Source organism: Colobus angolensis, unplaced genomic scaffold (assembly GCF_000951035.1).
Source record: "Colobus angolensis palliatus isolate OR3802 unplaced genomic scaffold, Cang.pa_1.0 Scaffold471, whole genome shotgun sequence".
NCBI classification, from domain to species: Eukaryota; Metazoa; Chordata; class Mammalia; order Primates; family Cercopithecidae; genus Colobus; species Colobus angolensis.
This window is the reverse complement of record NW_012118166.1, coordinates 655,321-667,225: the sequence shown is the minus strand read 5'-3', so window position 1 is coordinate 667,225 and position 11,905 is coordinate 655,321. Positions and strand designations below refer to the sequence as shown.

Below are 11,905 nucleotides of genomic sequence, written 5' to 3'. Positions count from 1 at the left end.
AGGCTTGAGCCACCGCGCCCGGCCTAATTTTTTTTTTTTTTTTAAGTAAAGATGTGGTCTTGCTAAGTTACTCAGGCTAGTTTGGCCTCAAGCGATCCTCTCACTTTGGCCTCCCAAAGTGCTAGGATTATAGGCTGAGCGACAACGCCTGGCTGCAACGTTTATAAAAAGGAGCAATGCACAAGAGGCAACAAAGGCAAGTAACGGGGAAGCTGGTGGGCTTGCAGAAGTGCCTACTGGGACAGACTCCCTGGAGGTGGGTCAGAAAGCTGCAGTTTTACCAGGGGTCCTGCTGTTGAGGCAGCTGGCTCAAGGACCAAGCCCAAAGAAGACACTGGGAGGAAGGCTGCAGGCCAGGGTGCAGGACTAACGACCAGAATCAGTGCTCCAACTGGCCCCACTAAAAGGCCCTGCAATGGAATCCATCCTGGTCCAGGCAGGGGAGTGTGCCTCCAGCAAAGGACCAGGCATTTCACTGCATACACAGCAGGTGCTGCTTAGTGAAGACAAAAACCCAGAGCCAGAGGTACTGCAACATTGATTATGCAGAAAGTGACAATTTGTTAGCTGATGTGATCCTGCAAATGAAAGCTGCTACCCACCAAGGAGGGTTTCTCCCTCTGCTAGTAAAACTGAGACCGTCAGTGGAAGGTCAGGTAAGTCCCCACAGTGCTCACACCTTCCAAAACCACACTCATTTCCAGTGATGATGGTTTGTGCCACAGGCCAAGTACTGAACATCATGACACTCAGACACTCTTCACTGAAGACATGTGGATAGACCCTGGGGCCACTATCCTCTCCTCTCTGGAGTGTTGCAAGGGCCCTGACCCGGGCAGGATCCCCATCCCTAGAAGCAGGGTCAGCCCTGGCTCATAGGGGACCCTGCTGGGCTTAGCCATTGCCACGTAGGGATCAGGCAGCCTTGTTTCTTCCTACTTTCTCCAGCAGAAGCCCCAGATGGGAAGTTTTCTAATGGTGAGATGGAACACGGGGTATCTGTCAACAGGGCTTCCTTCAGTTCTGGTCAGAGGCCCAACCACCAGTCTGTGTTAGTACCTAATCAAACATTTACATTTAGGCTTTAGTTATTGCCTGTTTTTACCTGAAATTCTTGGCTTAGAATTATTCCCAATGGGGCCAGGCACAGTGGCTCATGGGAACAAATTTAAAATAATCAGATTAGCATGTCAAAAGATCTCACGTTATAGAAAGTGAAGACCTAAGACCAAATAAATACTGATAAAAAATAAAGACAGGCCAGCAGAAGCTTGGATGATTTAATAAATTAAAATTAGTGGGGGAGTAGGGAAGAAGGAAAGAGAGGAACATCTCTTTAGCATTTGTTCATTCTAACATTCACATGTTTGCTTCTCCATGGAGTTGTTTCACTATGAACAGGTTCACTAAGGAGCCAGTTATGTCCATATGAAATGAGAATAAAAGTGCAAACTCATTCAGATCAGGTTTTTCTGAGTGATGTTTTTGAAAAAAATATGTAAAATAAAAATAGAAACATTCTTTGTCAAATACTTAAATTGCAGCCACAGTAGTGGGACAGCCACTATTTATAGAACACATGTCTATTTAAACCCTTTTTTTAGGACAAAGACTGACACCTATGCAATTGACCTAGGAAAAGAAAGGATAAATGAAAAAGAAAGAACACTTCATGTTAAACAATTTAGTCACCTCCATTGGTTTTGACAGAATTAGGGATACAGAATTGCTCCTGCTGAGGCAATGGGAGCCCCCCTCAAGCTGAAAGCATGAAGAGGTCAGGCGGCAGCTGCCTACAGGCCCTCAGGGACAGCTCTTTGTCTTTCCCCAAATCAAGCATACAACTACAAAGTCCTGTTGCTCCACTTCCAAGTAAAACTTGATAATTCTTAGGTAACTCTAAGCAAATCTTAAGTAACAGAGTATTCTGATGAGGCTGGTCCCTGTCAGTGCCAGTAACTAAAAGCCAAGATGTTGCAATTGATTCTTTTATTATTTTCCAGTCAGCCAACAGTCCTCGCTTAGGGCTTTCTTCCCTTTTTACGCAACGACTGTCCTTCTCCAGAGAAAGCGACGAATCTGCCTCCAGCTTCATCCTAGGTGTGAAGAGAAGATACTATTTTCAGAAACTCCCTGGAGATTTACAATAAATGCCTTACTCTATAGACTCACGTACCATCCATATTACTCATAAATGTCTCAGGCTGGACACTATAGCTGACACCTGTAATCCCAGCACTTTTGTAAAGGTGGGAGGAACGCTTGAGCCCAGGAGTTCAAGACCAGCCTGGGCAACATAGTGAGACCCCATCTCTACCAAAAATACCTTGGTGTGGTATGTGCCTATGGTCCCAGCTACTTGGGAGGCTGAGATGGGAGGATGGTTTGAGCCAAGGCCATAGTGAGCTATGATTGTGCCACTGCACTCCAGCCTGGATGGCAGAGCAACAGAGCAAGACCCTGCCTCAAAAAAAAAAAAAAAAAACAAAAAAACAGTCTCTAAGTTCATCACCCGAAAACTTCAGGTCACTTTTCTGCACATGCTTGAAGAACTGTTTTCCCACTTAATTCTGAAGTCTCATGCCAATAAACTTCTTATCTTATATTCCCAAGGCTACAGAACTGAATTCTGTTAAAAAGAATTCCATCATGTAGGAGAGCCAGTTTTCTACCAGTGGACATTGCTGTGGTAAGCAGCTTAATGTATTTGCACACAGCTCTGATATTTTTTTAGAGCTCAAATTCCTAGGTCAAAGCGTGTACACATTTTTAATGCTTTTAACGTATAGAGACCAACCAGCCCTCAGAAACATTCTACTAAGCTATCCTTCTATCAGCAGAAAGAGGAATTGTTTTTTCCCAAGCCTTTGAAAATTGCATATTTTTTTTCACATGCTTTTATTGCTAGTCAGTCTGAGGCATTACCTCAACTTTTCCCTAGGAAAAAAGAGGATTCTGGAATGTTCAACACAAATCCCTGCACCTGGCTCCCCACTAGTAGCATGTTATACCTGCAGTAGAACACCATTTAGGCCGGGCACAGTGGGTCAAGCCTGTAATCTCAGCACTTTGGGAGGCCGAGACGGGTGGATCACAAGGTCAGGAGATCGAGACCATCCTGGCTAACACGGTGAAAACCCGTCTCTACTAAAAAATACAAAAAACTAGCCAGGCGAGGTGGCGGGCGCCTGTAGTCCCAGCTACTCTGGTGGGGGGAGGGGTGGGGGTGAGGCAGGAGAATGGTGTAAACCCGGGAGGCAGAACTTGCAGTGAGCTGAGATCCAGCCACTGCACTCCAGCCCGGGCGACAGAGCGAGACTCCATCCCCCCCCCAAAAAAAACACCATTTAGTATTTATGTGGTAACATTCTAGTAAATTTGAGTCACGGCTGCATTTAGTCTTCCTTTGCCATATAGCCTTCCATTTATCCTGGTGTCAATAGCTGTGTTTGGCTTCTTTCTCTATACATTCAATCACAGCCTGCATTGCATGGAGTTCATCTGTTTTGACAAAGCTGTGTCTCCTGGGCCTTCACCCTGCCATACCTGGACTGGCCTTTCTCTAGGTGCCGTACATGTTAGTGGGGGCTCCTTATTTCCTGGATTCTGTGACTTTATTTCTACCTTATTCCTTCATTTTAGTGAGGGACACCTTCTAGGAGCTTCCTGAGAAAAGATGTATAAGGATGATCTTCTTGTGAGTTCCTTCTTTCTATTCTCATATTTCATTGATAGTCTGGTTGGTATGTTAGTCTGCTAGGGCTGCCATATAAAATGCCAAAGACAGCGTGGCTCAAACAACAGACATTTATTGTTCATAGTTTTGGAGGCTAGAAGTGCAGGATCAAAGTGTCAGCAGGTTTGGTTTCTTCTGATGCCCTTTTCCTTGACTTGCAGATGGCTGCCTTCTTGCTATGTCCTCACATGGCCCCTCCTATGTCCAAATTTCCTTTTTTTTTTTTTGAGACAGAGTCTCACTTTGTCGCCCAGGCTGGAGTGCAGTGGCGTGATCTCGGCTCACTGCAAGCTCTGCCTCCCTGGTTCACGCCATTCTCCTGCCTCAGCCTCCCAAGTAGCTGGGACTACAGGCTCCTGCCACCACGCCCAGCTAATTTTTTGTATTTTTAGTAGAGACGGGGTTTCACCATGTTAGCCAGGATGGTCCTCGATCTCCTGACCTTGTGATTCACCCACCTTGGCCTCCCAAAATGCTGGGATTACAGGCATAAGCCACCACGCCTGCCCCAAATTTCCTCTTCTTAAAAGGACACCAGATTGAATTAGGGCCAACTCTAAGGGTCTTTTTTTAACTTAATTGCTTATTTAAATGGCCCTATCTGAGTTATTGGGGGTCAGGGCTTCAACACAGAAACACTGGAGGGACACAATCCAGCTCTTAAGAGTTGGTACGGAATTTTAGGTTGGAAAAAATTTCAGAATTTTGAGGATATTTCTCCACTATCTTCCAGTTTCCTCTGTGTCCTGCTAAGATGATGTCCCTTTTTTTGGGAGACAGGGTCTTACTGTTACCCAGGCTGGAGTGCAGTGGTGTGATCTCAGCTCACAGCAGCAGCCTCCACCTCCCAGGCTCAAGTGATGCTCCCAACTCAGCCTCGAAGTAGCTGGGACTACAGGTGCGTGCTGCCATGCTTGGCTAATTTTAAAATTTTCTGTAGAGACAAGGTCTCCCTATACTGCCCAGGCTGGTCTCAAACTCCTGGGCTCAAATGATCTTCCCGCCTCAGCCTCCCAAAGTGTTGGGATTACAGGTGTGAGCCATGGCGCTTGGCTGATGATGTCCTTGATCCATGGTGATACCTCTGTTCTCTCTCCAGAAGCTTTAGGATCTTTCTTGCCTCAAAGTGGCGCTATTTTGATTCATTTTGCTGGAACTCAGTGGGCCCTTCAAATCTGCAAACTTGTGTCCATCTTTGGGGAAACTATTTCCCTGATGATTTCTGCTCCTTTGGTTTCTGTGGCTGTTCTTCCCACAAATCCTCTACTATTTACATGTTGGAATGGGAAGCTTTCTGACTATGGCCTTCACTTCAGAGGTAACAGTCTAGAGTCCTACTGGAGTCGGGCCTCCAGCCTTCTGGGGTAGGGGAGGGAGGGTAATGCAGCTCTAACTGCTTAGTAACAGAATTCTGTCATTAGTCCCTCATTTCTAGAGGTGTCTTTTGAGAATTCTACATTCTATACACAATCTACACAGAACTGCTTCTAGGCTTTTTATGATCTACTAAGGTACCCCGGGTTTCCAAAGCCTTGTAGTTGCCTCCTCTTCCACTGTCTTTCTTACCTCATGACCTTTAGCCACAGCCTTAGTGGGGCTGCAGGATGGAGTAGAGCTAAATGTGTCTTCAATCCCATCTTTAAACATATACTTCTTAAATACATATTTATAGTCAAACAGGCCTGCTGTGCCCACCGGCCTAACCCACCTTCTGTAAATTTGCTACAGTCAGGTCACAGCCTGCCTGGGGGATGTCCCATGCTGAGGTCTTAGGTCTGAGTCAGGCACTGGCTTTTAGTGAGAAAGGCAGCCTGTAGCTGGTGAAGCCTGGATGGTGCCTAAAGGAGGAGCTGGAGGGTGAGGTCTGATTGGCCACTATGTTTGCTCCTCTGGGCCTGAAAGGTCTCGATGCTGTTTCAACTTCAACATTGAGCCCAGAAGTGGTTGTGAGTAGGACCAGGTGTGCAAACTTCACAGCGGTCTCTGTCCCCAACCACCCCAAGTGCTAGAGAGAAGAGTTCAGTAATCAGGATGGGCCAGGGATGGGTCCTATGTAGCAGCTGGCCCTGAATGGGTGACTCAATACATCTGCCCTCGGCCCTACTCTTGGATCCTCAAGGGTCTAATCCTTTGAGAAAAGGAACCAGGAAAGCGATGGGTCTGAAGCGCTGGTGTTCTAGAAATCCTCATCACACAGAGGTGACTGCGTTCTACTTGCTGCCGGGCCTGGCCCACTCCCACAAAGTGCCCATGTCTATAGGATGCTCAGCCCTTGCCTTCCTCTGTCCCACCACCACCCTGCTCAGCTGGAAGGTACTCCCTGTATTTGAAGTTCAAGGTCTCTGTTGGAAGATGATGCCCACTCAGGGCACACAGTTCTGTGATAACAGAGCCTGGAGTCAGCTCTAGAGCAAGACAGAGGTCTTGAGCCCCAGGCTGCAAGTCTTCTGTTTCACACACCCCACACCAGCACGACAGATAAAAACAGGACACCAGGGAGCAGAGGGACCCCAGGAAAGGGAAAACATGACAGACACCCTGATGTGGTTTGGCTGTGTCCCCACCCAAATCTCATCTTGAATTCCCACGTGTTGTGGGAGGTAACTGAGTTGGTGGAAGGTAACTGAGTCATGAGGGCGGGTCTTTTCTGTGCTGTTCTCGTGAGTGAATACGTCTCATGAGATCTGATGGTTTTATAAGGAAGTGGTTCCCTGTGCCAGCTTTTTCTCCACCTGCTACCATCCATGTAAGATGTGACTTGCTCCTCCTCTCCTTCTGCCATGATTGTGAGGCCTCCCCAGCCATGTGGAACTGTAAGTCCATTAAACCTCTTTCTTTTGTGAATTGCAGTCTCCGGTATGTCTTTATCAGCAGCTTGGAAACAGTCTAATACACACCCCTACTCAGAATGCCAGGAACCTCAGTCATCACTAGCAAATAAATCTCCTCATTACCAACCAAGGAAATACACTCACCTCTTCAACCTTTTTGACAAGGGGACGTGAATTTCTGATGAAAGTTATCTTACCAAGTTTAAATTCATAATTGGGAATTCCTCTGTAAGGAGAGAGAGACAAGGAGAAATGTTATTTCCAGGAAAAAAAGACTAAAATTCATTTATGACAGTAAAGAGGAATGCAGAAAAGATGCTGCTGCACCCCACCTGGGCCCTTTGGTGCTTCCTGGCATCCTCCCAGGAGGGAAGCAGAAGATAACTGGCTTCCTGGTTTAGTATCAGCATTGGGTATAGGGCCAGGGGCTTTAGGCTCTGTACCTGTCTATGGAGAGGGGTCATCTGAAGGACTGGGAAGCCCTCACTGTCACTGTCCTGAGCTTCACAGAACCCCCTGAGGTGGCTAGACTCTCACTCCAGTATTCTCCTGATTTCACACACACAACAGACAACTGACACACCTGCCCCTGCCATCATAGCCACCAGAGGAAGGGTCTGCTGTGGGTCCCTGGACCCAGCAACAGAAGCACATCTGAAGTAGCTCCTCAGGGAACTTTCAGGGGAACTGAGATAATGTGACCTGATTAATAATTCAAAGTCACAAAACAGGAAAATAGGCAGATCACCAAATAGGGACCAGAAAGGTTTTGAATAAGAGACAGATCTGATCAGGCACACATCTTCGGAAAGCCTCTGGGGGCAAGAAGACCCTGAATTGGAGGTATGGAGTGAGAGGCTGGACCACAGTGGTACTGGGGGTGGCACTGTGGAAGGAGGGACCTGTTGTGCTCCATCCCACCAAGGAGAGCAGGTAAGGGTAAAGTCCCTTGGGCCTACTGACCCAGGCTTTGTCTCCAGAACTGGGGTGAGGCTGCCCCACCCCAGAGGGTTGGCACAGATCCTCCTCCTGTCCTGAAGGAGAGCCAGGACAGACTTACCTTTTAATATCTCCAGGCTTGATTGGGGAGGGGCTGGGCTCCACCCCCTTCTTCTTTCCATCCAGTCTATTGCCAGAGCCGGAGAAAGCCTAGACAGGAAGTAGTTGAGTCATATAATGAGCCCAAGTGTGAGGACAGATATGTCCTTTGCTTGGAGATCACTGCAGGGATGTGAGTTGGGGTGCTGTGCAGACCCTTCAGGACTGAAGCCCTGACTCCTTAGCTGCTGGGGTGCTGGCAGCTGAGAACTCTGCCCAGTTCTTCAGGGGGCGACCATGAGCTGAAGAGAGCCACTTGGCCAAGGGCAGCCAGCAGTCAGTGTTAGGTTAAAAGGCCTGACCCTCTGCAGGGCCACCCAGTTCAAGCTCTGTGGGTGGGCTAAGGCCACTGTTGTGACTGCCCCATAGCTCAGCTTCCCATCATTCTGCTGTCTCTGCTGCTTCCTGGCACCTCCTGCCACCTCAGTGCCCACACATGAGCCACCTCCACCTGTTTCCCATGGAACCTTGCCAGTGGTTATGCTAAGGGTCATGTTTGCAACCTACATGGTACAGGCAAAGAAAAAAGGAAACATGATTTACAAGAGAGAGAGAGCAAATGTGGTAACGTTTGGTGAACCTAAGGGAAGAGTAGATGTCTACTGTACTATTTAAATTCTTCGGTAGGTTAGAAATTCTTAAAAAGCTGGGCTGCCTTATGGGGCTGTTGGGAAGATTCCAGGAGAGAGTGGATATAAAAGTGTTTGGTAACTGAGCAAGTGGCAGATTTGCATGCATGTGCACAGGTACCCAGAGGCTCAGTCCCTGCTGATGTCCATCGAGTATCATGGAGAACAGCTTGAGTGAGTGCTCTAATTTCAAGGAGCAGAGGGCACAGCAACGTAAGTCAAGTGGTCTGGTACTCACGCGGAACCCCAGCTCTCCAGCATAGCCACTGTGGTCGGCTTCACCTTCCTGACAGAGAAAAAGAAAAACGGGTGAGCTCCTCAGCGGGGACACCCAGCTTCCCTCTCACCTCCCACCCCCAGCTAGGATGTCCCCCGGAAGCATGGCTGGAAGGGACGCAGAGGATATGACACCAACACCAGCAGAGGCCACCCACGAGTCACTACCAGGAACTCAAAAGCAGCACGCAGCAGGACAGCAAAGGACACTGGGGATAACACTTACTGTTGACTCCTCATGCTGGACTTGTCTTTCGGGTTCTTTGTAGCCCAAGGGAGCATCAAAGTCCACCTGTGTTTCCAGGATTTTAAAAGTAAAATATTCAGACATGGCCACCCTTGGCTTCCTTATCTTTTTTGCTTTTAATTGAGACAACTGTAGATTCACATGCAGTTTTAAGAAATAATACAGAAAGATGCCTTATACACTTGCCCAGTTTTCCCAACGGCAGAATCTTACAAAATTACAGTAAAGTATTGCTGCCAAGATATCAACACTGGCACAACCCACTGCTCTTATTCAGATTTCCCCAGTTTTACATGTTTTTGTTTATGTGTATCTTTAGTTCTATACAATGTAATCACTGTGTAGGGCCATGTATCCACCACAGTCGAGATGTAGAACAGTTTCACCACCACTAGGATTGCCCATGTTGTTTTTATAACCATACCCAGCTGTCTCCCAGTCCCCTCCACCAGTCCTAAGCCCTGGCAACCCCTAGTCTGTCTTCCATTTCTAAAGTTCTATCACTTTAAGGATGCTATATAATGAAGTAAGTTTTTGGGATTGGCCCTTTTTGCTCAGCAGTATTCCCTAGTAATACAACTAGGATGCTGTGTGCATCAGCACTTCATTCTGACTCAGAAGGTTCAGTACGCTTCCTTAGCTCTTAAGAATATTCACTCCTTGGCCAGGTGCGGTGGCCCATATCTTTAATCTCAACACTTTGGGAGGCCAAGGTGGGTGGATTACCTGAGGTCAGGAGTTTGAGACCAGCCTGGCCACCATGGTAAAACCACGTCTCTACTAAAATACAAAACTAGCCGAGCATGGTGGCACATGCCTGTAATCCCAGCTACTCGGGAGGCTGAGACAGGAGAATCACTTGAACCCGGGAGGTGGAGGTTGTAACCAAGATCAGGCCCCTGCACTCCAGCCTGGGCAACAGGAGTGAAACTCAGTCTCAAAAAATAAATAAATAAATAAATAAATAAATAAAATTCACTCCTCAACAGGTCAGAGCTAATCATGGCAGCACTGGCAACACTCTGTTGCCTCAACTGGCCCTGAGATAGATGACAAGGTTACAGTCTCCTCATGATGTTCTGACAGCATCTTCCTCCTCTTGGCCCAAAGAGTCCCAGGGGCTGTTTGATGCCCTCCTGACACGCTGGCCTGCAGTGGTCACCAACTGCCCATCCTCCCAGGGCCCAGGCTCACTGTAACTGGACAGAGCCACTCACGTTCATGTCACACTCAATGATGGACACTGCCTTGTCAGGTTTGGTCTCCATCACACGAAGTTCGTAGATCTGTGGGGCAAACACAGAAATCAGTTGGATGGTTTCCTGGCAGCACTGAAGCTGTTGCTGTCCATGTTACTTTGGCTCTACCGGCTCCTGCGAATGACATAGCATTCACGCCCATGACACAACCTACAGCTGCACTTCTTGCTGTGACAACACTACCATAAGGGACAGGCTGCCCTGTGCCCATCACAGAAGAGATGCTGTTCCCCAGATGTGGTTCAAATTAGACAAGGTAGTTATACAGCTAACTGCAAAAGACACTAACAATCTTTAACCCAGAAAGTTCACTTCTGGAACTTTACTATTTATTTTATTTATTTTCAGACAGAGTCTCGCTCTATCGCCCAGGCTGGAGTGCAGTGGTGCGATCTCGGCTCACTGGAACCTCTGCCTCCCAGGTTCAAGCACTTCTCCTGCCTCAGCCTCCCTAGTAGCTGGGACTATAGGCATGCGCCACCACACATGGCTAATGTTTGTATTGTTGTAGAGACGGGGTTTCACCATGTTGACCAGGCTGGTCTCGACCTCAGGTGATCTGCCCACCTCGGCCACCCAAAGAGCTGGGATTACAGACGTGAGCCACCGTAGTTGGCCTTCAAAATTTTTTTTTTTTTTTTTGAGACGGAGTCTCGCTCTGTCACCCAGGCTAGAGTGCAGTGGCCAGATCTCAGCTCACTGCAAGCTCCGCCTCCCGGGTTTACACCATTCTCCTGCCTCAGCCTCCCGTGTAGCTAGGACTACAGGCGCCCGCCACCTCGCCCGGCTAGTTTTTTGTATTTTTAGTAGAGATGGGGTTTCACCGTGTTAGCCAGGATGGTCTCGATCTCCTGACCTCGTGATCCGCCCGTCTCGGCCTCCCAAAGTGCTGGGATTACAGGTTTGAGCCACCGCGCCCGCCTAATGAGAACATTCTAAGAAGGCTCATACCAATGTCACTAATGCCACTGTACAGATGTGCCTTGACTTACGATGGAACCAAGTCCCATAAACTTATCGTAAGTTAAAAATGTATTAATACTCCTAACCTACCAAACATCATAGTGCAGCCTGCCTTAACCATTCTCAGAACACATACATTAGCCTAGAGTTGGGCAAAATCATCTAATATAAAGCTTATTTTATAATCAAATGTTGAATAACTCATGTAATTTATTGAATACTGTACTGAAGATAAAAAACAGAATGGTTTTATAGATATTCAAAGTATGGTTTTACTGAATGTGTATCATGTTTGCATCATCACAAAGTTGAAAAATTCTAGGTAGAACCATGGTCAGGGACTGTCTGTATACTCAAAATGCAGCTGAATTATATTTGTTCATATATAAATTTATAGTTATACAACAGTATGCTATGCAGCCAACAGGAAAAGAATTTTAAAACCAGTCATGTGGCTTGTGTCTAAGATGACCTCGCGAATGTAAAAAATGCACGTAAAAAATGCACATAAATAATGTCCAGAAGCAGGGCTGTGCATATTGGCTCACGCCTGTAATCCCAGCACTTTGGGAAGCTGAGGCAGGCGGATCACGAGGTCAGGCGAACGAGACCATCCTGGCCAACACGGTGAAACCCTGTCTCTACTAAAAAATACAAAAACTTAGCTGGGAGTGGTGGCAGGCTCCTGTAGTCACAGCTACTCAGGAGGCTGAGGCAGGAGAATGGTGTGAACCCGGGAGGTGGAGCTTGCAGTAAGCCGAGATCACGCCACTGCACTCCAGCCTGGGCAACAGGAGTGAAACTCAGTCTCAAAAAATAAATAAATAAATAAATAAATAAATAAAATTCACTCCTCAACAGGTCAG

General features: G+C 47.3%; 1 protein-coding gene across 2 annotated transcripts in view; it reads right to left on the bottom strand.

Annotated features, from left to right (window-relative positions):
• Window positions 1–1,972: 1,972 nt before the first annotated feature.
• Window positions 1,973–11,905, bottom strand: part of UFD1L (ubiquitin fusion degradation 1 like (yeast)) — a 34,441-nt gene continuing 24,508 nt past the window's right edge. The window contains exons 7-12 of one of the 2 annotated variants that reach the window (XM_011958682.1): window positions 10,035–10,103; window positions 8,797–8,862; window positions 8,533–8,580; window positions 7,628–7,716; window positions 6,712–6,793; window positions 1,973–2,096 (exon numbers count right to left, since the gene is read on the bottom strand). In XM_011958682.1, the coding sequence (XP_011814072.1) occupies window positions 2,022–2,096; window positions 6,712–6,793; window positions 7,628–7,716; window positions 8,533–8,580; window positions 8,797–8,862; window positions 10,035–10,103 (429 nt within the window). In that variant the 3' untranslated portion in view covers window positions 1,973–2,021. The remainder of the gene's footprint in view (window positions 2,097–6,711; window positions 6,794–7,627; window positions 7,717–8,532; window positions 8,581–8,796; window positions 8,863–10,034; window positions 10,104–11,905) is intronic. The other variant, XM_011958683.1, reaches the window with a different exon arrangement.